The sequence below is a fragment of the Cornus florida genome, unplaced genomic scaffold, assembly GCF_030987335.1.
Source record: "Cornus florida cultivar Cherokee Brave unplaced genomic scaffold, ASM3098733v1 CherokeeBrave_3.0.0_Hap2_Chr03, whole genome shotgun sequence".
In the NCBI taxonomy this organism is placed as follows: domain Eukaryota; kingdom Viridiplantae; phylum Streptophyta; class Magnoliopsida; order Cornales; family Cornaceae; genus Cornus; species Cornus florida.
The window spans coordinates 6,637,040-6,660,392 of record NW_026775573.1 but is presented as its reverse complement, the minus strand read 5'-3'; the positions used below and the strand labels follow the sequence as shown (position 1 = coordinate 6,660,392).

General features: G+C 35.9%; 4 protein-coding genes across 4 annotated transcripts; 3 read left to right on the top strand and 1 right to left on the bottom strand.

Annotated features, from left to right (window-relative positions):
- Positions 1-937: 937 nt before the first annotated feature.
- LOC132299230 (protein NRT1/ PTR FAMILY 7.3-like) lies at positions 938-4,896 on the top strand. Its single transcript, XM_059795727.1, has 5 exons — positions 938-1,061; positions 2,140-2,266; positions 2,679-2,896; positions 3,114-3,655; positions 3,762-4,896. The coding sequence occupies exons 1-5, from the start codon at positions 1,035-1,037 to the stop codon at positions 4,633-4,635; spliced, it is 1,788 nt and encodes a 595-aa protein (XP_059651710.1). The 5' UTR covers positions 938-1,034; the 3' UTR covers positions 4,636-4,896.
- A 743-nt stretch (positions 4,897-5,639) lies between these two features.
- LOC132299231 (protoheme IX farnesyltransferase, mitochondrial) lies at positions 5,640-12,793 on the top strand. The gene is made up of 7 exons (XM_059795729.1): positions 5,640-6,107; positions 7,783-7,912; positions 8,590-8,727; positions 8,855-8,988; positions 10,151-10,276; positions 10,827-10,930; positions 12,269-12,793. The coding sequence occupies exons 1-7, from the start codon at positions 5,758-5,760 to the stop codon at positions 12,640-12,642; spliced, it is 1,356 nt and encodes a 451-aa protein (XP_059651712.1). The 5' UTR covers positions 5,640-5,757; the 3' UTR covers positions 12,643-12,793.
- Positions 12,794-13,591: 798 nt separating this feature from the next.
- On the top strand, positions 13,592-18,479 carry LOC132299232 (uncharacterized). Its single transcript, XM_059795730.1, has 5 exons — positions 13,592-13,953; positions 14,671-14,787; positions 15,144-15,178; positions 16,205-16,305; positions 18,094-18,479. Exons 1-5 carry the CDS (start codon positions 13,781-13,783, stop codon positions 18,178-18,180), a joined length of 513 nt encoding a protein of 170 aa, XP_059651713.1. The 5' UTR covers positions 13,592-13,780; the 3' UTR covers positions 18,181-18,479.
- Positions 18,480-18,957: 478 nt separating this feature from the next.
- On the bottom strand, positions 18,958-23,304 carry LOC132299233 (uncharacterized). The gene is made up of 4 exons (XM_059795731.1): positions 23,019-23,304; positions 21,588-21,684; positions 20,183-20,237; positions 18,958-20,023 (listed from the first exon to the last, which is right to left on the bottom strand). Exons 1-4 carry the CDS (start codon positions 23,160-23,162, stop codon positions 19,810-19,812), a joined length of 510 nt encoding a protein of 169 aa, XP_059651714.1. The 5' UTR covers positions 23,163-23,304; the 3' UTR covers positions 18,958-19,809.
- Positions 23,305-23,353: the final 49 nt, after the last annotated feature.

The following is a 23,353-nucleotide window of genomic DNA, read 5'->3' as shown; positions in this document are numbered from 1 at the left end:
TGTTTTCGCCTTTATCGCGTTGCGACTCGGTGAATGAGATTTTGACTCATTTTTCTCTAGCAGATGGTGGACCCTATTTAGAACTCTCTTGTACCCCAATATGTAAAGTGCGTTTAGGGTTTGGAGTGAACAATGAGAGAACACTGAAAATGGCAAAAAAAAAAGAAAGTGAGAAAAGGTAAGGTGTAAGGACTGAAACTTGTAATATTTTGATTTTCGCATCGTTGGATCTTTACCGTGGACATGACCCAGATATTGGGTTTTGTATGACAAGTTTATTTTTCGGTCATAATTCTTGTTTGTACTTTCGCTATATTTATCGTAACAATCTCTAAATATAAAAGAATACTTAAAATTAAACTAATATTGCATTTGAGAGAATGAGATTCATGTTTTGGAATTGGAATACATAAAAAAGAAAAAAAGAAAAAAAGGGAATTAGTTCAAAGTTAAACTAATATTTAGTTGTAATTCCAATTCCTAGCTCAAGAAACATGAAAAATGTTGATTATTGGGACGAATATGTTAGTTAGTCCAATAATTAAAAAATAATATTCTTATACATTTTAAATGTCATAGAAATATTCCACTTGAAATGAAACTTGGTGAGAGTGCAAGTGACCTATAATCTACACACACAACTCAACAAACATGAGTCATCAAAAGGTCCTACCTAAAATGAAAAAAAGCATACATAAAAAGAGCCCATCTGAAGTGCATGTTTCAAAATGTCAGTGTCAAGACAGCCATATCACAACCACTATGAAAGATTCATCATTTAACAATCACCATTCACCAAAGCTCTGTATCCAACCGTGCCACGCTACTTCCAAGCTAGTCACCAATTTATGGACTTTGAGGTCTTCTTCCTCATGATCACTTCCCATATAATCTCAGCCATCCATTCAACCATTATACACTCTATATATACACATGACAACCCCCCTCTTTTAACTATCTTTCTACCTCAAAAACCCCCCCTCTCTCTCCTCTCTCTCTCTCTCTCTCTCTCTCTCTCTCCAACTTCAGCATCAATGGCTACCTTGAATGATGTAAAAGTGGTTAGTTCTTTTCTTATTCCCCTCGTATGAGCAAAAATTGCCACCTTTCCTTCTTTACTAGTATATTTCTTTCCATTTGAATGATCACTTATCCTATATTCTCAATGACTTACGCAATTTTGTTTTTGATATTAATGGTCACTTATTTGCTTTGATAACATTAACAACAGGTCAATTTTGCAGCCCAATATATTAATGGCGGCTTAATATGATAATTAACTAGGTACTCTGCATGTGTATAGTGATCGATGCAATACCAACCTCTAAATGAAATTTGATTGCATGGGCAGATAATAATTAACAATCATCATTTTCATGACAATCACCTTATGCATGTTCATATTTTGCAAGGGTACAAGGATAAGCCGTAGATGATTTGAAGTTTACAGTGAGAACAACCTCGTGATATAGTTATACACTTTTAGTTATTATGGCTAGAACAAGCTTCGAACATATGGAACTATACCATTTAACCAAATAGTATGTCTTGTAGCTCACAAAGTGAAAGATTGAGGTTCATGCATATGTTATTTGTCAATACAAAATTAATAAATACATAAAGTAAAATAGACAAAAATCATATCGAGAGATTAGTTTAAGTGTTACGTCCTCCTGGCCTAAGTGGAAAGTTAAGAGTTCAAGTCCCATAAAGAACAATTCTGCTAGCTTAGTGCCAGAATTATAATGAATCAACAGATAAAAATTGGAATGGATAGACTTCACTTGGTTAATTCCACTCTTTTGAAAGGGACTTTTAAGACTAAACTCAAAACTAACGGCTTTGTGGCGGTTTTGTGGTCTACTGATATTTCCTATACCTCCCAAAGTGGATGGTGAGCCTTCAAGTCTCCAAAGGACCAAAGTGGTGTGTGAGTGGGGGGTGTATTTCTTGCTGATGAAAAAAAAAAAAAAGAAGGCCCAAACACGACTTTAATTTGTTAATTATACTCTTAATCGGGTAGTAAAAATTGTCAAGAATACAACAGTTCTTGTTCACTTAGTTTTTTGGTTGGTTAATTAATTTCTGGACTTTATTTATTTATTTATTTTGAGTTCATACCCTATGTTTAATTTTCAGGATAAAATTGAAGAAAAGATAGTAAAGGAACTAGGGGATTGCACCCTTGATGGAACTGTTGATCATAAAGGTCACCCTGCAGTGCGTGCAAGAACTGGAAGATGGTTTGCAGGAATTCTCATTCTTGGTAAGTCTCACTATTTAATTATAAGCAATTTTGATTAATTTTATAATTATTTGTTAGCTTCATTAGTTAGTACTATTAGTTGTTATTGCTAGTCTAATTTTGAAGTACAGTTAGAAATTCCTAAGAACCTTATTTCTTCTGATAAATGTTTAATGAACTCCTTATGCAATTTCACAATATTGATTCAAAATTAAAGTCTATATGTATATTATGTGTCTATAGTTCTTGCTATAGTTCTATGTTATTTCTTCTAAATTTTTCCATACTTCTTAGTTCTTGTTATAGCTCCGCACCAAATTCAAAAGTTCATATGATTGTTCTGTGTGTATTTCTGTCTGCTAAATCAAACATTCTTATGAAGTCACTTTGTCTTGAATGATAATTTGTTTTATTTGATTGGAAAACAAATCAGTGAATCAAGGGCTTGCTACACTGGCATTTTTTGGGGTAGGGGTGAACTTGGTCCTGTTTCTTACTAGAGTGATGGGGCAAGACAATGCTGAGGCAGCTAACAGTGTTAGCAAATGGACCGGCACAGTTTATATCTTCTCCCTCCTTGGTGCCTTCCTTAGCGATTCCTACTGGGGCCGGTACAAGACCTGTGCCATCTTTCAGTTCATCTATGTCATTGTAAGTTTCCACCATAACAATTTTGCATCGAAATATCAAAGATCATGCATAAATATGCTATAACTACAGAACAATGTTACTCTAACTGATAAATTAGACCTAAAACACTAGCAGAAGGACATTTAGGTCTAACTTACCGGCTCAAATATCATTTTTTATAAGTATATGCATATGATTAGTTCAATTTGTTGCTTACATTAATGTTGTTTAATTCCAGGGTTTGATATCTTTGTCACTGTCATCCATATTCTTAGTCAAGCCTAGAGGCTGTGGCGATGAACAAATTCCGTGTGGGTCCCACTCGACTTTGCAGATCACACTGTTTTACATGTCCATATACCTGATTGCCCTTGGAAATGGAGGGTACCAACCTAATATTGCTACATTTGGGGCAGATCAGTTCGATGAGGAGGACCCTAAAGAAGGGCACTTAAAGGTGGCCTTCTTTAGCTACTTCTACTTGGCCTTGAACCTTGGTTCACTCTTTTCAAACACAATATTGGGCTACTTTGAGGATGAAGGAAAGTGGGCACTTGGTTTTTGGGCATCCACTGGCTCTGCCATCGTGGCACTGGTCTTGTTTCTCATTGGGACCCCTAGGTACAGGCATTTCATACCTAGAGGCAACCCTCTCTCTAGATTATGCCAAGTAGTGGTTGCTGCAGCCCGAAAATGGAAGGTCGTGATCCCGCCAAGTGGAGAGGAACTCTTTGAAGGGGATGGAAAAGAAAGGAAAATACTTCATACCCAAGGATTTAAGTAAGTTCAGCCCTTAGCCTTAGAATTACATTGATTTCCATTAAAAATTAACATTTAGAAAATGTAATTTGAAAATGCTAATTGGAATTGGTATTCATTAAACCAGATTCTTGGATAGAGCAGCTGTGATGACTTCAAAGGAGTATGACTTGAAGGACAAAGTTGACAGTGCTTGGCATCTGTGTCCTGTGACACAAGTGGAAGAAGTGAAATGTGTACTAAGGCTACTCCCAATTTGGTTATGCACTATACTATACTCTGTAGTCTTCACTCAAATGGCCTCCCTCTTTGTGGAACAAGGCGCCGCCATGAAAACTACCGTTGCAGGATTCCACATACCGGCTGCAAGCATGTCTAGCTTCGATATACTCAGCGTTGCAGCCTTCATTTTCATTTATAGGCGCATTCTTGACCCCTTTGCCGCGAGGCTAAGAAAGGGTAGCCCCAGAGGGCTCACCGAGCTTCAAAGGATGGGAGTAGGGCTTGTTATCGCTATAATGGCAATGGTTGCAGCTGGCACAGTGGAGCATTTCAGGCTCAAACATGCACAAAAAGATTGCACAAGCTGTGAAAGCTCGAGTTCATTAAGCATCTTTTGGCAGATCCCTCAATATGTGCTCATTGGAGCATCAGAGGTTTTCATGTACGTAGGTCAATTGGAGTTCTTTAACGGACAAGCACCGGATGGATTGAAGAGCTTTGGCAGTGCACTTTGCATGACATCCATTTCACTAGGAAACTATGTCAGCAGCTTGCTAGTGACCATTGTCATGAAAATCTCTACTGAAGATAAAATGCCGGGATGGATTCCCGGAAACCTAAACAAGGGTCATCTAGATCGGTTTTATTTCCTCTTAGCAGCATTGACAGTGGCAGATTTTGTGGTCTACATTATATGCGCTAAGTTGTATAAGCATATCAAGTTTGGAGGAAAGTATGGAGATAGTAACTGCAACAACTGCAGCTACTCAGAAGTTTAAAATTTGTGATCTCGGGTGTTTGGTTAGAGGAATGATGTGTGAAGAATAAAACAAGAAGGGGAAATGCCTATGAGGGAATAAATAGTTGCAATGAAACTAGAGAAATGTCATTTTTCATTTCTTTAGGTTGAGCACAATTTATTTTGACTATCATCTTGTGGAAAAGAAAAAGAAAAAAAAATGGCGACCTCTGTTTGTAATATAGTATGCAGGGCACTTTTGTAGCATTTATAAAGATGCAATACATGTATTTTCGCATAACATGGCCATATATATATATATATATATATATATAAAGTATTAAATTTCAAATTTCAAATTAAAATTTATAAATTAATAGTTCAAAAATAAATCACTGATTCTCTATTTTTTGAAATCCAAATTGGACGACCCAATCCGTTTGGTTGACTTTGGCTTGGAAGGAAAAGTAAAACTGATATTTTTAAATTTTTTATTTTATTTAGGTGATTATCTGAAAAAAGAAAAAGAAAAAAAATTTCATCTTAGAAAGTCAAAGAAAACATAAAATAATATTAATAACAAGATAAGGATAGACATTTTTCTTTATCTCTTATATTTCTCAGCTGAATTTTCATTTTCTCAAATTAGGATATGATAGATAAGTGGACTAAATTTTAAATTATCAAGTAGTGGATATTAATATATTAACAAATACTTTCAGTAAAGGAACAAGAGTTTTAAAAATATAAAATATATGTTTTATATATAAAAAAATTAAAAGTTATATGTATAATCGGATGGGATTTTTAATTATTTTATTGTACCCGTTCCAAATTCATTTAGGAACCACTAATTCTATCCCATTAGGAATAGGACTGGGCGAAACCGGTCCGGTCAAAGGAAATTGCCAATCCTAAGGAAAAGTAAAACTGATATTTTTAATTTTTTTATTTAGATGATTATCTGAAAAATGAAAATGAAAAATTTCATCTTAGAAGGTCAAACAAAACATAAAATAATATTAATAACAAGATAAGGGAAGACATTTTCCTTTTTATTTCCTATATTTCTCAGCTGAATTTTCATCTTCCCTGACATTCTCTCATCGCCAACACCGTCACGGACCGAACTCTCTCTCTTCCGACTTGCCCTTGACTCGCCATGTGGAGAAACTCACTGAGTTTCTCTTCCAAACTCGTCACCTCCTCAAATGCCAACCCTAGACCTACTCATCTTCTCTCGGGCATTTTCACTGTTAACCATGTCTCCGAAAGATCAGTTACCCAGTCTCGGTTCTATTCCGCGAGTTCACCTTCCTCTTCTGATTCACTGAAATTAGGGTTCCAGAGATTGGATCGGACTCGAGCTGGATTCGCCTCTACAGCCGCCTTCGTTGAGCCCTCCGCCGCGGCGGCGGCGTCGGTTGCGTCGGTGTCGAAGGCCAAGGATATCGTGGACCTAGCTCGGCATTATGGGCGGTGTTATTGGGAGCTCTCGAAAGCTCGTCTCAGGTTAGGGTTTTGGCAATTTGGAGTCTGTTTGGACGTTCAAAAAAATGATAGTTTACTGAATTATATGCTCTAAGTGATTGGACTGCTTATAAAAATAAAATAAAAAAAGTGACTGAACTGTTAGTTTGTGATTATATTGTGAAATTTATTGGGAAGCCTATTTTTTGTTGGATTGATCTGCTGAATATCGTGTTATAATTGATTGGTATTTGCGTAATTCAACTTTGCACATTCACATGAAGAACAAAATTAATAACTTGACCCCAGTATGACTCACGCACCGTAGCTGAAATTAATGTCTAGCAAATATCCTTTTAACACCTTAAATATAGGAAACATATAAAAAGTAACCTGTTACATACTAATCTAAAAATAGAAATAGAATAGGTATCGACTAACTGTCTAAGATTCAAAATCTATTAAGAAAGGTCCCAGCGAGCTCTGCTTTCAAATTGATCAATTTTATTATTTATGCTCTGTTTTCTTCCCGTGTAAGATGTGCGGAATCACTTTTTCTAGAAAGTGATTTGGCATTATGGGAGGTGTTATTGGTAGCTCTTGAAAGCTCACCTCAGGTTAGGGTTTTGACGGTTCGGAGTCTGTTTGGATGTTCAGAAAAATGATAATTTACTGAATTCTATGCTCTAAGTGATTGAACATTTGGTTTGTGATTATATTGTGAGGTTTATTGAGTTTTGGCCTCTTTAGTTGTTGGATTGATACGTTGAAAGTATTAAAATTGATAGGAATTTTTGTAATTCAACTCTTCTAGTCGGAAGTTATACTCACATTACGCATGAACCACCGAAGTAATAACTTGACCCAAGTTTGACCCATGCATCAAGTTGCAAAAATTAGCAGAAAAAGAAACAAGAACACAAGAAAGATCACACAGATTTACACAATTCACCCAAAACTTGGGCTACATCTACAGAGTCGCCGATATTTCACTATGATGGAGAGCGAAATGAAATTAAATAGTTCAAAATGAATAACCACTGCCTCCAACTATAGTTACTATACTGCTATAGAATTAAAGCTACACAACAAGTGTGAAGTTTTGCCTTAGTCTGCAGAGTCACAAAGTTGGAGTAAGGTGTGTTTCATGTCCAATAAATATCATTTTAACTCCTAAAATATAAGAAAACATATAAAAAGTAACCTGCAACGTACTAATTTAAAAGAAGAGATAGAATAGATATTTACTAAGAGTCTAGCTATTAAATAACTCAATTTAGCGCTTAATTCTGAATGGATTAAGCACTTATCCAATTAAGTGCGGTTGATAATGCAATTTGAGTATTACTAAATACGGTAAACCCCACTTAAAATGGGGTAGAATTTTAAGGGAGGGACATCACTTATCACTGAATGCTGAACACTAAAAATTGAAAAAGATACCAAAAACTATTTAGTTTTTAATTACCACTTAAAACTTCAGCACTTAAAAATTTCATTACTTAATTTTCAGTTTTACCAAACAGCACCTAAGATACAAAATTGAATAAGAAAGGTCCTGGTGAGCTATGCTTTGAATTTGGTCAATTTTTATTCGGGATGTCTGGTGCCTCTTCTTTTCTTTCCGTGTAAGCCGTGGATGTGCTGAATCAAATTTTCTAGAACTCTAATATCTCACTTTTTTTTTTTTTTTTTTTTTCCTACACATTATTTGCAGCATGCTAGTAGTTGCTACATCTGGGGCCGGATTTGTTCTTGGGAGTGGCAATGCCATTGATTTTGCTGGTCTCTGTTGCACTTGTGCTGGTACTATGATGGTTGCAGCATCTGCCAACTCCTTAAACCAGGTTTGAGATAGAACTTCTTTAAAAAGAAACTCTTACATTTTCGTTTCAACTATTTAAAACTTACACCATGTCGGTTTCGCAATTACAATTGCAAATTAGTAACATTGTCTTGATTTTGCTTTGCCATTAAGTTTATAATACAAACCAGTGATAAAGACCTCTAAGGATAGGGATGCCAATAGATCCGATTACATGGGTAAGTTGACCCACCCCACCTTGAGTTCTGGGTTCATTTTGGCCTGGTTCTAACCAGAGTAGTGGTGCATCTGGATTTCCGAACTTTTGTCCGGCAAAAAGAAAAAAGAAATCCTTTGCAGTCTCAGTTATATTGCTTATAAGGAGTGCATGTCTCATATCAGTAGTCAGAGAAAAAGTGAATTTTCTGGTCTTTGTGGAATGCCTGCCAAATTTGAATACTTCAGCTAAATGTGTCACTGTGACGTCATGTGACTTATCAGTTGATGTTATAAATTCTCTTGAGTCGATTGGAATTGTCTTGTCGCCACATGACTCAGTTTAAAATTTTAAATTTTGAAAAGGAGAAGAAAAGAGAGAGCAAGCATAATTTTTCCTTCTTTCTACTTTCAAGTGTTCCAACACCATATACTGTGCTTGATGCCTTGAGCTAGGTGACTTTGCATCTGAATTCTTTTTAATTGCCACATCTCATGTGTTAGGTTTTTGAGATAAATAATGATGCAAAGATGAAGAGAACAATGCAAAGACCACTACCTTCAGGGCGCATTACCATACCTCATGCTGTCACCTGGGCATCTTCTGTTGGTGTGGCTGGTACTGCTTTATTGGCATGCGAGGTGACCTGATAATTTCACAGGCTTGCAAGCCATTCGACCAATATTTTGAATTGTTGTCTTTCTCATTTTTTAATTACTATTGAGTCAAGGGACTAATGTTGCAAAATCACTGGCAAGGTTTTTGCAGGCTAACATGTTAGCAGCTGGGCTTGCTGCTTCTAATCTGATTCTATATGCATTTGTATATACTCCGTTGAAGCAAATACATCCAGTAAATACTTGGGTTGGAGCTGTTGTTGGTGCTATTCCACCCCTTCTTGGGTAACTTTTTCTTTGATACACCTTTGGATTCTTGGATTTGGTGTCTTATTTCTCTTTCAGAATTTTTTCCCCATTAATGGCTTTGGTTATGCATGATTTCTCGACATTTTTAGCTGTCATGTGTGCAGTAATCAATGCTTTGACTTGTTAAAAACATCTGAAACTTTTTGGTTTCATGGGAATCGACAAAGTATTAGGGAAAACCTAAATGATGTTATTTTGTGAAGTTTCAGAAGGAAAGATTCCAATCCTCTCGAAACTAGTGTACTCTATCAGCCCCAATCTCAGATGTCTGAGAAATTGCTGAATGAGTGAAGAGGAGGAGGAGGAGGAGGTGGGGAAAGATGTACCCACTTTATCATCATTGTCATCTTCTTCTTCTCTATCATTCACATCCTTTTAGGGATTTATTTTTTTGTTGTCATCGTCATCATTGTTTTTATATTTTTCTGCTAAGTCTGTAACTTTTTAACGATATAATTTCACTAATAGAAACACAACTACCACACAATATTAAGTGGGTTCCACAGTTGGGGTTGATTCCCCTAATCCTCCCTTTGAAAGGAAATGCGTTGAATATTTTTTTTTCCTTTCTGCAAATTGTGCCGCACTATAGAAATTGGCACCACACTTTTGGTTAGTGGTATCAAGTAAATTAATTGATACATTTGGTGTTTGTTTGGTATATTAGCACAACCAATCCAATGCGTAGTCTTTGGGTTTTAATAGAATTGGGGTTTCTGTACTTTTAGTTTTTTTATACTGTTCTAACTAGAAAAGATAGATATACAAATCAATGTGTGATGGAGAGAATAGCGCCTATTTAGTGACAAATTAAGAGCAAATAGATTTATGTGACATGGAGACACAGAACGTAGACCCATTGATGCACTGGGGAAGATTTGTTTGCATAGAAGGTAAGAGATAGTGAGGCCGACCAAAACTAATATGGACTGATTCACCTTTTCTGTTCTTGAATGTCAATAGGTTATATTAATTACATCTGATATTTGTCCGTTTAATTGTATTACTGTGCTTCTTGCTTTGGATTTCCTCAACACGACTTTTTTAGCACATGTTATAGCACATGCATGTGCACATACATCTATGGCTAACTGATATATTGTCTATTTGACATGCTAACGGTTGCTTCCTTTTTTAGGTGGGTGGCAGCTTCTGGTCAGGTTTCACTTAATGGACTTATTCTCCCAGCTGCCCTCTATTTTTGGCAAATACCCCATTTTATGGCCCTTGCATACTTGTGCCGCAACGACTATGCTACTGGAGGGTAAGTACACAAGCCGTTTTTGAAGTTCAAATGTATAAAAACCTCATTTTCTCATCATCCTTGTTATTTGAGTCATATCTGCTATTTGGAATCAGCTGCACGATTCTTCCACGTTTCAACTGATTTTATAGAGAGAATTTTCTTGAGGGATCTTCATGAACCTGGCATTTGTCTACACTATTTTTTGCCTTACACGTATGACTTGCTCACAAATAGCCATTGAACTACAATTAACTGGGAACTTCGTGCAAATAGGACCTGATGGCATGAGTCTAAATATCTTTTACTCCAAAAGTTATTGATTTTTTTTTTCTTTCCCCAGTAAGGAAAAAGTTATTGATTGAATAAATGGTAATATATTCAAAAAAAATAAATGGTCTTGAGGTGGAAGTTAAAGGTTCGTGATGTATTTCAATTTTCTAAATTGATGTCCTATGCAGCTGGTAAGAACCTCTGCATGTCTGTACATGCAATTTTGTGTGTGGACCGTGTGTTTTACTTGGTTTCTTTCCTCCTATTCTCATAGTTTTGCCATTTTCTTTATCTTTAGGTTTAGAATGATCTCTCTTGCCGATGCTTCTGGTCGGAGAACCTCGTTGGTGGCATTGAGGAACTGCCTATATCTGCTTCCATTGGGATACTTGGCCTATGATTGTGAGTTATTGTCCCAATAACAATACACACACACACACACACACACACATATGTATGTATGATCATTTCTTTTTCTTTTCAAATTTTCTTTTACTTTTTAATGTCAATTTTCATTTGTCAATTAAATTAATGTCTGATTCATAATTCTATAATGTAAAAGTTACTGGTGGTATGGTTTGTGTATCATGTACCACTTGTCGCTGTGTAAGCAGCGTGAAGTAGTAATTCTTCATGTGCAAAAATTCAGAGCGTAACTTCTCAAAGGCCTCCAGTGCAATACCTCCATGCAGAGCCTTTGGCTTTACCCTGAGACCTCTACCTTGAGTGTGTTTACCTTCCTATTTTTAGCTCACCCCACTGTACCCTGGAGGGGTTCTGGTACCTTGCCATTTGATCTCTTTGTTATCGCCATTGAATGGACCATTGTAAACTTTTCCAGCTGCTGTTCAATTTGTCTCACTCTAAGGGAACCCCAGTTTTTGAGAATTGATAGTTTGTTAGACCGTATCCCGAGGCCTTGACAGAAAATCTCGCAAAGTCTATCATTTATTAATTTTAACTACTTTTTAAATTCAGACAGATTAGTGGAAATTTAGATACTATAACCTAGGTTTAACAGTTTTTCAAAATCCCAGAAAACCCCTGGTTGCCACTTAACACTGATTGATCTACCAAACTTGCCATCAACAAACTTCGCACGAATCTGCTTCTCGAACCAATAAGTCAGTCTCAGCCAGTACTCGTCCAACCCAATCTCTAACGGGCTGATTAGAGTGGTTGGTGTTGAAAGAATAGCTCTGCAACGATGATGTCAACACAGTCAGAACACACTCAACAATTCTAATGGAAGAATAATGAATGTATATGGATGCTCTCTAGAACTCACAAATATGCTCTCCATATGCTCTGTGTATGCTCTATCAGATACATGTGGTCTGCCCTAGGGTAGTGTATATAGAGGAGAGTGGTTTGTCTCTGGGCAGAGAAATGGCTTTCCAGTCAGAAGGATGGAGAATAGGTAGGAATGGGCAGGCAAATTAGAAGTACAGAGAAAATATGTTTTGGACTGTTTCAATCTAAAAAAGGAAATTGGAATCCCGAATAGATCGATTGATCGAGGACTTGATACATAGATCAAACCAGATCCACAGAGCTTTGATCTGATACATTTGAATTTCTCTCTTAAATTTCCTTTTTTCCTTGTTTGAAAAAGTTGTTTGCGTGTGTGCAATTACCAATGCATGCTGCAGTAATATAAATGTAAGATTTCTGTTTAAGTTGGTAATTCCATTGAGAATTCGTCCCATTGCACCATCTAAATACCAGCTCTTGTTGCAGGGGGTATAACCTCTGGATGGTTTTGTCTTGAATCAACGCTCCTTGCTTTTGCAATCGGTGCAACAGCAGCGTCATTCTACCTAAACCGCACAACGAAGAATGCCAGGAGAATGTTCCATGCCAGCCTCCTGTATCTTCCCATGTTTATGTCTGGTCTTCTATTTCACCGCATTTCTGGTAGTGAGCAGATCCTGACAGAAGAAAGTTCAGAGAGGATTGCCGAGCTCTCATCTCCCCCAGAAACTCTAATACAGGAGACAGAAAATGTCAACTGTCGAAAAAAGGCTGTTGGTGGTCAAGCACGTGCTCCTGTAGCATACGCTTCTGCTGCACCATTTCCTTTCTTGCCAGCTCCTTGTTATGTTTCCTCCTGATTTACATTTTTAAATTTATATCTACCTTTAATAAAGTCGTGGAGAGGCGCAACGAGGTTTGCGATCATGTTTTTGAGTACTATATGGTACATTTTTTGTTCTTCGCATTGTTCGGGGTTGCAATAACTGATGTTATTGTGGTTGTTGATTTTGTTTGGCTTTTTATTGTATAAGTTGTACACAACAGGTTAAATTGATTCACACACACACACAAGAAACTACCTTCTCGATTAAGCATTATGTTTTGGAAGTTAGTGACGCAACAATTTGTGGATAAGAAAGTTTCGTATTGGTTCAAATCCATGTCTTACATTTCTTTGGTGCAACTTTTGATTTTGAGAGGTATATTATTAGACTCTGGTCTTTCGTGGTTGCACATAAATAACATAACCCATCACTTTGGCCTGTTTGGAAACTACTTTATTCTTCTTTTTTGTGGCTTGTTGCAGATCCAGAAACAAGTGAAGTGCGGAAAAAAAAGAAAAGAAAAAGAAAGAGGTGAAGAAAGTGAAAAATAAAAAATTGTTTTTGTTACTACAAAGGATTGTAGTGGATTTTTTTTTTATTTAAATAAAGCCTATATAATGTAAATGTCAGATTATTTTTTTGAGTTTTTCAAACATTTATTTATTACTCCGTATTATTATTATTTTGCCTTGAAAATTTGTAAAAAAAAAAAAAAAATTAAGTTACCAAACACGTTGTGAATGAATTACAACAAAATAAAAGCACTCCTTCTATTACATATAGAATGAAAAAACATAAAACAAAAGTGGTTGCTTATCATGCTTTGTGTAATTAAAAAAATCACTGTAATTAAAAATAGGAACTAAAAACAGACCAAAAAATTTAAAATTCTATTTGTCTCCTATAAAATTTTAATCTAATTATTCGAAAGAAAAAAAAAATGGATAAAATTGAAGAATCTTTGGATACAATTTGGAGCTTTGAAATGTACTTTTGGAAACTCTAAAATCGAGCCCTTTTCTAAAATTTGACGAATGCGCCATATATTCCAATTTCTGTAAAACACAGAGAAATAACTAATGCCAAAGAATCAAACGCGAAGGCATAACTACAGAGACCTCCGGTTTAACTACATCCTCGGCTAGAGAGAGAGAGGAGAGAAGAGAGAGAAATGGCGGTGAGACAGAAAGCAGTGGGAACACTTCCGACGCTGATGCGAGTTCTTCGAAAGGAGTCCCCAAAGCCCTCAAACCAACCCTTGCCATCACTCCGACGCGCTTTCTCTCTCTACGATCAGATCAATCTTATCGATAACATCCCCGATGACCAATTACGCTTCCAAAGGTATCAATTCATCAGTATTCATTCAACAATTCTTCCAATTTTTTATTATTATTATTATTTTTTATTACAATTGTTCTATTCTTTCCTATCTCGATTATCTTTCACCATCTTAAAACTGATTATATAGATTATTCAAAGTCAATTTACGTTTCCTCATAATTCTAGCATTTCTAGGTCATTTTTTGGACTTTCTAATTTGAAATCCACATTCGTTCCAATCGCCAAACTTGTTGTTCAAATTGTCAAAAACCGTGTTTATATATATGTTTGTGTGTGTGAGCTAAATTTGTAAAAGGAATAATTAAACCACTAGTTTGATTTCCATTCGGAGTCAATTCAGGTTTGCTCAAAACTTGGCATTTGTAAGTCGTTCTTTGCATACTTTCTAATTTGAAATCCGCATTCACTCGAATCACCAAACCTATTGTTCAAATTATTAACAGACCGAGTTTATGTATCTGTGTGTGCATGTGTCCGCGCATATGTATCTATAGAGAGAGATGGGGAATATATATATATATATCTACACACACATGTTAGCTGGATTTGTAAAAAGAAGCCAATTTTATTTGTATATCTTCCACTAATATGAAAAATTAAAAATGTTTGCCGATTTTCTATTAGAATTTTGGCTAATTTTCATGGCTATATGGCTGAAGTATGATACACTTGCTAGTTCTTCGTTTTTGGATGCTAATAGTTACATTTGTGCTATAGCTATACCGATACAGGGTTTACTGTGAATGGAGTTCATTATGAAGGCAGCTTGCTTTGTGTTGGAAACATGGTAATGTCTTGGAGTCCGAAGAAATTTTCAGAAATCACACCTGATAGGTAAGTACAGATGCAAATATTGTTTTTGGTAATGCTTTTTGCAGTGAGTGCAATTCATAATTTTATGCAAAGTTGAAATGTTTGTATGACATAGTTTGGCTTCTCAAACCTTGCACCTTTGAATGCTAGTAGTTTAGCAGTAGGGAAAATTTTCATAATTCGGACGGTTTGAACTGTGTGTACAATTTGTAGAGTGCCAAATATCAGCCCATCATCTAATTATTATTTATGCCGTATATGAACTTGAGTGTTCCCTCATGAAAATCTACTGTTAGCTAGAGTAAGAAAATGCCTCCTTCATGATGTTATTTTGTATATTTTTCTGACGTATAATCATTTATGTGTTGATGATGCAGCTTATCGATCTTTAAAACAGTGCGGCCTATACCAGGTGAGAACTCAAATAATATGTGTCTGCTAAAGAGTGCGATGCCCCATGATCTCAGTTACTGAGATTTAATGCTGGACATTGTACTAAACTGCTCAAAACTGCAGACAATACAATCGGGTTTTTTTCATTTGTCAAAATTTAAGTATAGAACAAGCTTGAGACCATGAACCACCCGTTATAGTTTACTTCTTTTTTTTTTTACTGTTACAAACTGCATGACTTTGTGTCCAGCATGTTGAATATATTTTCTGATTCTGCGTTTTCCTGGACTAATGGTTATTAGGGGTGCCTTCCTAGTACTTTCTTAATATACTTTATATGACAAAAAAAAAAAAAAAAATGTGCCACTTCGCAGAAATTACTCTCTATAATACTTGGCCAAGTTCTGCCAATAATGTCCTTCAAACCCCATTTAAAGATTAAAACCTTCACTAGGTGCACTATCCCTATCCCATTTGGATTGGAAAATAAATTTTTTTTTTTTTTCAGTTGGGATGGAGAATTCAAAATTTACGCTAGTCATCAACATCAGACATGCATTTGCAAATTGTATTTTGTTACCCTATGTCTATCAAATATCAAGGAAATGATTCTACATTCTTTCTCTTTTTGCCTTTTTCGTTTTTCCTTTTCCGGGTAGGTAGGTGTGCACACCCAACTCTCAACACACACTCACTATTTCCGAATGGGACTAAAACTCTCATGCGGGAGGAGGAGATGCCACTTGAATTAAAGCCTTCTTGTTGAATCTATATACTTTCATTAATTCTAGAAATCGTTTCTCATTTGTGTTATTGGTACTTGTTAAAATTCTTTTGACATGTTTAATGAACCTCTCTAATGTATATTATAGAGTAAGAACTTTCAGCAATTAGGAATGCAATTTCTGACATATTTACCGAACCTCTGTCTACTATAGGCTACCATATACTACTTGCTTTTAGCTTTTTCTAATGATATTAATGTTTTCCATTTGCATTCTTATCGGCATCTGTTATTTAAGCTTTCACTTATGATTCATTTCAGAAATTTTGATACTTGGTTGTGGGAGGTACACTGAACAAGTCAATCCTGAACTCCGACAATTCATTCGGTCGATGGGCATGAAATTAGAAGCAGTTGACTCGGTATTTATCTTGAATTAATTTGTTTCTATGTACTTGTTATTTATTTTATTTTATTTTTTGAGATAGTGATATATGTCAAAACATAATACTTGATATTGATATAGTAAGCATCATAGTTGACCGAAAAGATATAATAAATGCTTAGGCGACAAGTGAACTAATGTTGTCTGGGTGAGCTGGGGCAAAAATACGAAAAAATGCTGCTTGGCTACGCTTCATTTGGGGTCCAATCAAATGGAAAGTACCTTTTCCTAGAAGGATGGGCTCCCCCATGTATGTGCCAAATGTCCCAAATCAGCTTGACTCACAGGCCAAGCTATCTATGGATCAAATCATAAATAAGCAGCATCGTGGATTAGTTACGTTAAGTATAGCTTAACCTCCCAAATTACTGTTTTTATCGTTCCCTGCCTTAGAGAATAAGTCGTCACTATGCAAGCCATGTTCATTCTTTTCTTTTTCCTTCTTCAATCTGCACAAACACTAGAGCATCTTTTGATTGTTTAGAGTAAATTTTTTTCGCTCTGTGCTGATGACAAAGCTACCGTGGATATAAATTAGAAGCTTCATTAGATTATTTTACCTTATGCTTCATTAGATTTTATTAATCTTTGAATCCTCATAGGATCTTTTTTTCTTTTTTCTTTTTTCCTCTCTTTTAAAGTTGAATCCTCATAAGATCTTAAACCGTGGTTAATGATAATCTGAAATACAAATGTGGCATACCTTAAAAAAAATTTATTTTGATAAGTGGCGTACCTTAAAATGAAAGGTAATACTTGGCTTTAGCAGCGTGTACTTTTGTATTTGATACTTTGTTATTTTTTAACCTGATAACACTGACCTTTTGAGAGCTAGACATCAAGCCTTAAAGAAATGAAATACCCAACTCACTTGAATTGGAACCTGCCGCTAAGTAAAAGAGTGAAGAGTGGGGACGATTGGGATAAGGTTTGAAGTTTGATAATCCCACCTGGCACCTGATTGTTCCACTTGGAACCTGTCAACCTCCAAAAGCTCCCCTTTTAATTTTGGTTTTTGTTGGATCTTAGCCTTAAAATATAGCACCATTTTATCATTGTAGTTCACATAATTTTGGCTGAAATCTAAAACTGAAAGTACCTTTCCTTTGTGGCAAAAGTTGAGCTAGATGAAAAAATATAGCAGGTAAAATTTTAAGGAGGGACAATTGAAGTGATTAAATACTCATTTTTAGGATTATTAATTAGAACAACTTTTTATGTAGTGGTGTTTCAAATTAATAACAGGAGTAAGAGGCTCCAGGTGGGCCATCTGCCAGTATTTGGATTTCATTTAAAATTTACAGATCTAGTTGGGGCATATGAAACAGGAACACTTATATGAGTAGTAATAACGCAAGACTTCGCTACCAATCTGAGACTGTGCATGTCTCCATGTGTGTAAAAATAATTTGTTGTAGCAATATGCAAGCAGGATATGAAACAAATCGATGTACATGTAAAAGTCCTGTCTTTGAGTGCATACCTAAGCATTGGTCTTGTTTTCGTCTGTGGCTTTGGTGGACCTGGGGGGTTCATAGATTCTGCTAACCTGGGGGATGCCCTTTGTTATGTGTAATTTTTTTTTTTTTTTGAGTTAATATAAATTTTTCTTACCTACCCGCTGCGGGGGCGGGGGGTTTGTATCCATATTTTTGTAGCACAGAAAACATGTATGAATGAGGTCTTCATCCTGTTGGGCATATCTGTGAAATGGTGTAACCTTAACTTCTACAGTTATCATAATCTTCATTTACTTTTGTTGCAGAGAAACGCTTCATCAACTTACAACGTACTGAATGAGGAAGGCAGGATTGTGGCTGCTGCAATTATCCCGTATGGAGTTTCTTCATGAAGCCCAGACCCTATACCCAGATGGTTTTTGGTTTTTGCCTTTTCCCCAGGAATGGTCTGCATTATATTCCACCTCTCCTTTCCGTGATGACACTAGAGGGTATATTAGTTCTCTTTTTAATGAGTAGTGACTGACTTGTATCCCATAGTACCAATTTTTAGTTGTGTGAAATTATGGTTTCTGAGGGAATAATTTTTGAATCCAGCATCTGTCATATTCCAAGAACTTTGTACGCTGGACATCCATGAAAGCTTGCTAAACGAAAACCTGAATGCATCTTTTCATTTTGCTGGTTAAAAGTTGCTGGCAACAAGCGTTCCTTTCCTATAAAGCCTAGGGTTGTTTAAATTGAATGAAGTTGGTCATCTTCTAGGTAGGGCACATGTCTCATTACAATTGCTTCAGGAATAGAACTGTACTGGGAAGATATTTGAAGACAGCATGTGCTACATGAAAGTTTCTATCAGAAAACTTCAAGGAGTTGATATTTGGTTATAAAATTTGTATTAGAATTTTTTTTTTTTTTGGAGAAAATCAGACTAAATAATGTCTTCGTTTTAGTTTGTAAGATATTCAAAACAATGGAAAGTGACGCAGCACATCCTAGAAAAATTGGATTTGTTGAGAAATTTTGGAACTTCTAATTCATAATTCAATTGAACACCCTATCAATATCTTTTTAATAGATTATATAGAATTGGTTAAATAAATAAAACATGTAAAGAATTTAACATACGATTAATTGCCTCAGCCTCTTGACAGCATTAGCCACCCAAATAATGAACCCAATTTATTATGAAAAAGAGAATAGTCTTGTCCATCGTTCAGTGTTTGTCCAGAATACAGAACCAAACATGCATTGAGGTTCTTTTGGGAGAATACTTCTTGTTCAAGCACACTTCACATCCTGTCAAGTGATTTTAATTCTAGAAACAGAAAATAGGCTTTCTTGAAAAACCTTGTTTTCCCAAAGCTCACACATGAAATGAACATGCTGGAAAACTAAAAATTCTCAAAGCCAACATGACAAACTCTAAACCAAAATAGGGGGACCGAAAATTTCTAATTGGCCTATCAGGTGGTAAATGTAATTCTATGACAACCAATATAAATCATTATTCTTCCAATTTAATTGACAAAACTACATATAGCAACATTTTGGAGCAACAATCACTTGCAATTCGGATACATAGCTACATGTCACGCTCCGCCAATGGAGGTTATGCCATGTAGGCGACACGCGCTGGGTAAGATGTTGCATGGCGTTTGCATGGCATGAGAATATTCTAGAGTTCTCTAGAGTTGTGGAGACTAATGTGGAGAGTTCTAGAATAGTGTAGATGTGTGTAGATGTATGTGAAGGTTGGAGAAAGTTCTACAGGAATGATCTCAACCGTCGGTGAGATTGCATCTTAGTCGTCCGTTAGGGATGAGGTGCCTATAAATAGGGAGTGATTTCATTTGTAAGAGGCAAGCTCCAAGAGTGAGAAACTCCGAGTGTGGATTAAGGAGCCGCCAAGAGTGTTGAGTCTTGTATAGAGACTTCCTTGTAGTAATAGAAGAGAGGAGCCTAAGACGAACTACATTTTTATAGCAAGTACACTGGAATCCAACATTTCACGAAAAAAATCATCTTTCATGGTTTGAACTTGGTTGTTCATCATTTAGAAGTAAATCTGCTGCACTTTGAGAACCTGGGATATCAGAGACCAAACGTTTTTTGCGACCTTGGGTGGAATCTGCATCCATCTTCATGAAATGAAAGCCCATTATATACCTGTATTCTCCGGTCCCAAGACAACGAGAGCAATAACCGAGGCCACTTCCACCACAGGACCTGCACCTGCAGGGATTGAGAGTAGTTGGTGGAAGCACCAATACAATTTATAAATTATAAAGTCATAGATTGCACTTCTAAAATTGAAAAAACAATACAATTTATAAATTATAAAGTCATAGATTGCACTTCTAAAATTGAAAAAACAAGAATTTTATAACTCACCATTTTGGCCACTCCCCTTTTGGAAGCATTGGTAAATTTAAGTAATTCGTCCTGCCTATGATATCAAAACATAGAAATAAGATAAAAAGGAAAAGAAGATGAATGGAAGAATGAAACATTTAGTAAAAGCCAATTCATATATGGAGGAACATGTTTATCTGGTCTACTATCCAATACTAACAGAAATTCCAACCTTAACGAGGTCCACATGCATGAGTTGAGTGATGACAATAAGAACAAGCTCGAGTCTGGATTGGATGAACGGAACAACACTCAGAGACTTATACTAGAATTGTAGAAACACCCTAAGCAAGTTCTTTCTGGTCAAACACTTTATTTTATTATTATTATTTTTACTCGTGGCAATAACAGATCGGCAAGATCAGAAACAAATTGAATGTCAGAAGATGGATTTTTGGGTCGGACAAAGTGGAAGCAGTGCAGTGGTTTTCCATTTACAAATTAATGCAGCCCCACATATTGCATAATAAGGGTATGGTGTCTGAACTCAGATTTTCATTTGAGGACAATTGCCGCTCCCAATTAAGTAGTTTCCATGTTATGACAAAGCAAGATATGAAGTTGCATGAAAAAATTACAGGGGTTATTTGGATACACATGAAACTGAAATCAGTCCATTTAATTATCAAGACATTTGAACTAAGTTGCCTTAACCTTAATGATTAGTGAACTCATTCTACAGGCTACCTATTGTTTTGATAAGGTTAGTGAACTCATTCTGTTGCTAAAGGGGGATCAAAGAGGAATCATTTCGCTTTGAAGAGACACCCATACGCCCTAGCGAATGAGTACTACCCAAACAAAGCAGAACCATATCATGGTTCAAAGTATTGGTACTGGTCTCAGCATTAAACAGTCCTAAATGACTGAAAAAATTCGATTGGCTGTGCAACAAACAACACATCCGGGAAGACGAAAACAAAAATAAAAAGACAGCAATATAGAAGCAATCCAATTAAAAGAAGAAGAAAATAAGTAAATAAAATCAGTCCAAAAGACCATTTACATGTGGTAAAACAATGGTGTACTGTACATTTGGAGACCGGGTAAGTTAAAATTTTGAAGTATATGTATATTTCTGTTGCTAAAGAGGTAGGTATAAATTATCTATGTGTTGTACTTGAACTTTTTGGGTTTCAAATTTTGAAATGCTTGAAGTAATGGCTCTACTTACCACTTAAGAATGGTGCTTCTACTTTACAAAAATGTCACTATATATGACTGTACTTTGGGTTGCTATTTCTCTAATACAGACTGCTTTGCAGAACTCTACTTTCCTCTTTAGCATAGGTAACATTTTGCGTTTGGGATTTCCTCTAGAATTCATTCAAAGCCCAACTTGATCATGAATGTATGTGTGTGTGTGAGAGGGAGGGAGAGAGACCTTTTCCGCAACAATCATGGCATTCAACTCTTCCACTTCCTCTACATATCACGCAAGGTGGATCTGGCTTCTTCCTTCGTTCTATCCGAACATTTGACTGCAACAAGTAATTGTTGTCAAAACATTAGTAGGACATATAAATGGCAAGACCAAAAACACTTTCTGATCTCTCATTGTTTTCAAATTCCATGTGCCAAGGAAACATCTCTTCCAGGCTGAAGAAGGTGACTAAAATCCTTTAAACAAATGACTAACTATAATAATCAAATTCTTTGCATCCTTCTATAACTAGCTCACTTCCATTTTTCTTAAAACAATAATTTTGATAATAGATATTGATGTTTGTATGCATGTCAATGTTACAACAAATATAGAATTACACTGCACGCATGTATATGTATACCACGTATAATATTATCTATAGTTTGTGGCATATCCATAGAATCTCAATAAAACTTTAGCTAATGTGGATACAGACACTCATAAACACAATATTTGTTATACTTACTGGCAACAGGTATAGCATGTTCAAATCACAAAAGTTGTTAACAGGAGCCCACATATATACACATACAAATATACATATCTATTAGAGGGGAGACACTATCCATGTGCAAGTTCCTTACTATGTTGTACTATTTTTCTTCATTTTTATGGTTACTTTTCACAGCATTCCTAATCTCTCTTTATGCCAATAAAGAATTTGAACTAACTAAAACTGCTCTCATTCCAAAGCTGTTGTTAGACAATGTGGTTTTAGTTTAGTGTGTGTATATATATATTACACATTACAAGTAAATGAGAAATGCACCATATTTTTATGATATTGTTAACCTGTCTAGATCCTCTGCTGTAACGGGCTGTAGCATGTAGTTAAGCCGTGTTTCAACACATTTATTCGAGATTTAAACTGATAAAACTAATGTGTTGAAACACGAAATATGTGTAGAAACACAATTCAACTGTGTTGAAATGTCTTTTCAACACCATTATTTCTAATTTCAACACATTAGCTTTATTGTTGAAATTTAGAAGAAATTAGTTGAAACACGATTTAGCTGCGTTAAAAACCTCCAAACCATGGACCCAGGATCCAAGACTGTTTTTAACATCCATAAATGGTAAAAATAAAACAATTGAATATTTTGATAATAGATACGGAGTAGTTTGGTTAATAGCATAGACAATAAAGTCACTATTATTTATGAATATGTTTCAAATTTTATGCTAAAATTGTTATTTGTCACTATGCTTCAATGTGCCAAAAAAAAAAAAACTATGCTTCAATAACACATAGTACAGGTAATCATGTACATGAGCAATTATACAAAAATATAAAGCCACAAACAAATTTCCTTTTCTTTTCCAGCATTTTCTCAGCAAACAAACAGGGAGATACACAGATTAGAAGAGAGAGAGTAATGGACTTGCCTCTGTTCTAACGATCCAAGATGGCTTCGAAACTGAGAGACGGGGCACTGGTGTGTCCGGATTGCGTGGATGTCTACCGTTACTAGAATTTGTGGTCTCGAATCTGACTGCTGTTAGGACACTCGGCGTTCTCATCACCGCCATCTTTGGTTGAATCTCAACCGTCCACTCACACCGGATGCACGGATAGTAGGTCCCAAAATTTCCGGCGAGGTGTTTCTCTGAGCAAGTAATCGGCGATTCGTTGTTCCGTTCGTGAAGTTGGAACTTTTTGGAAGTGAAGAGAAAGGTTTAATAGTGATTAAGATATGAATATGAAATTACCGGTATGTCCT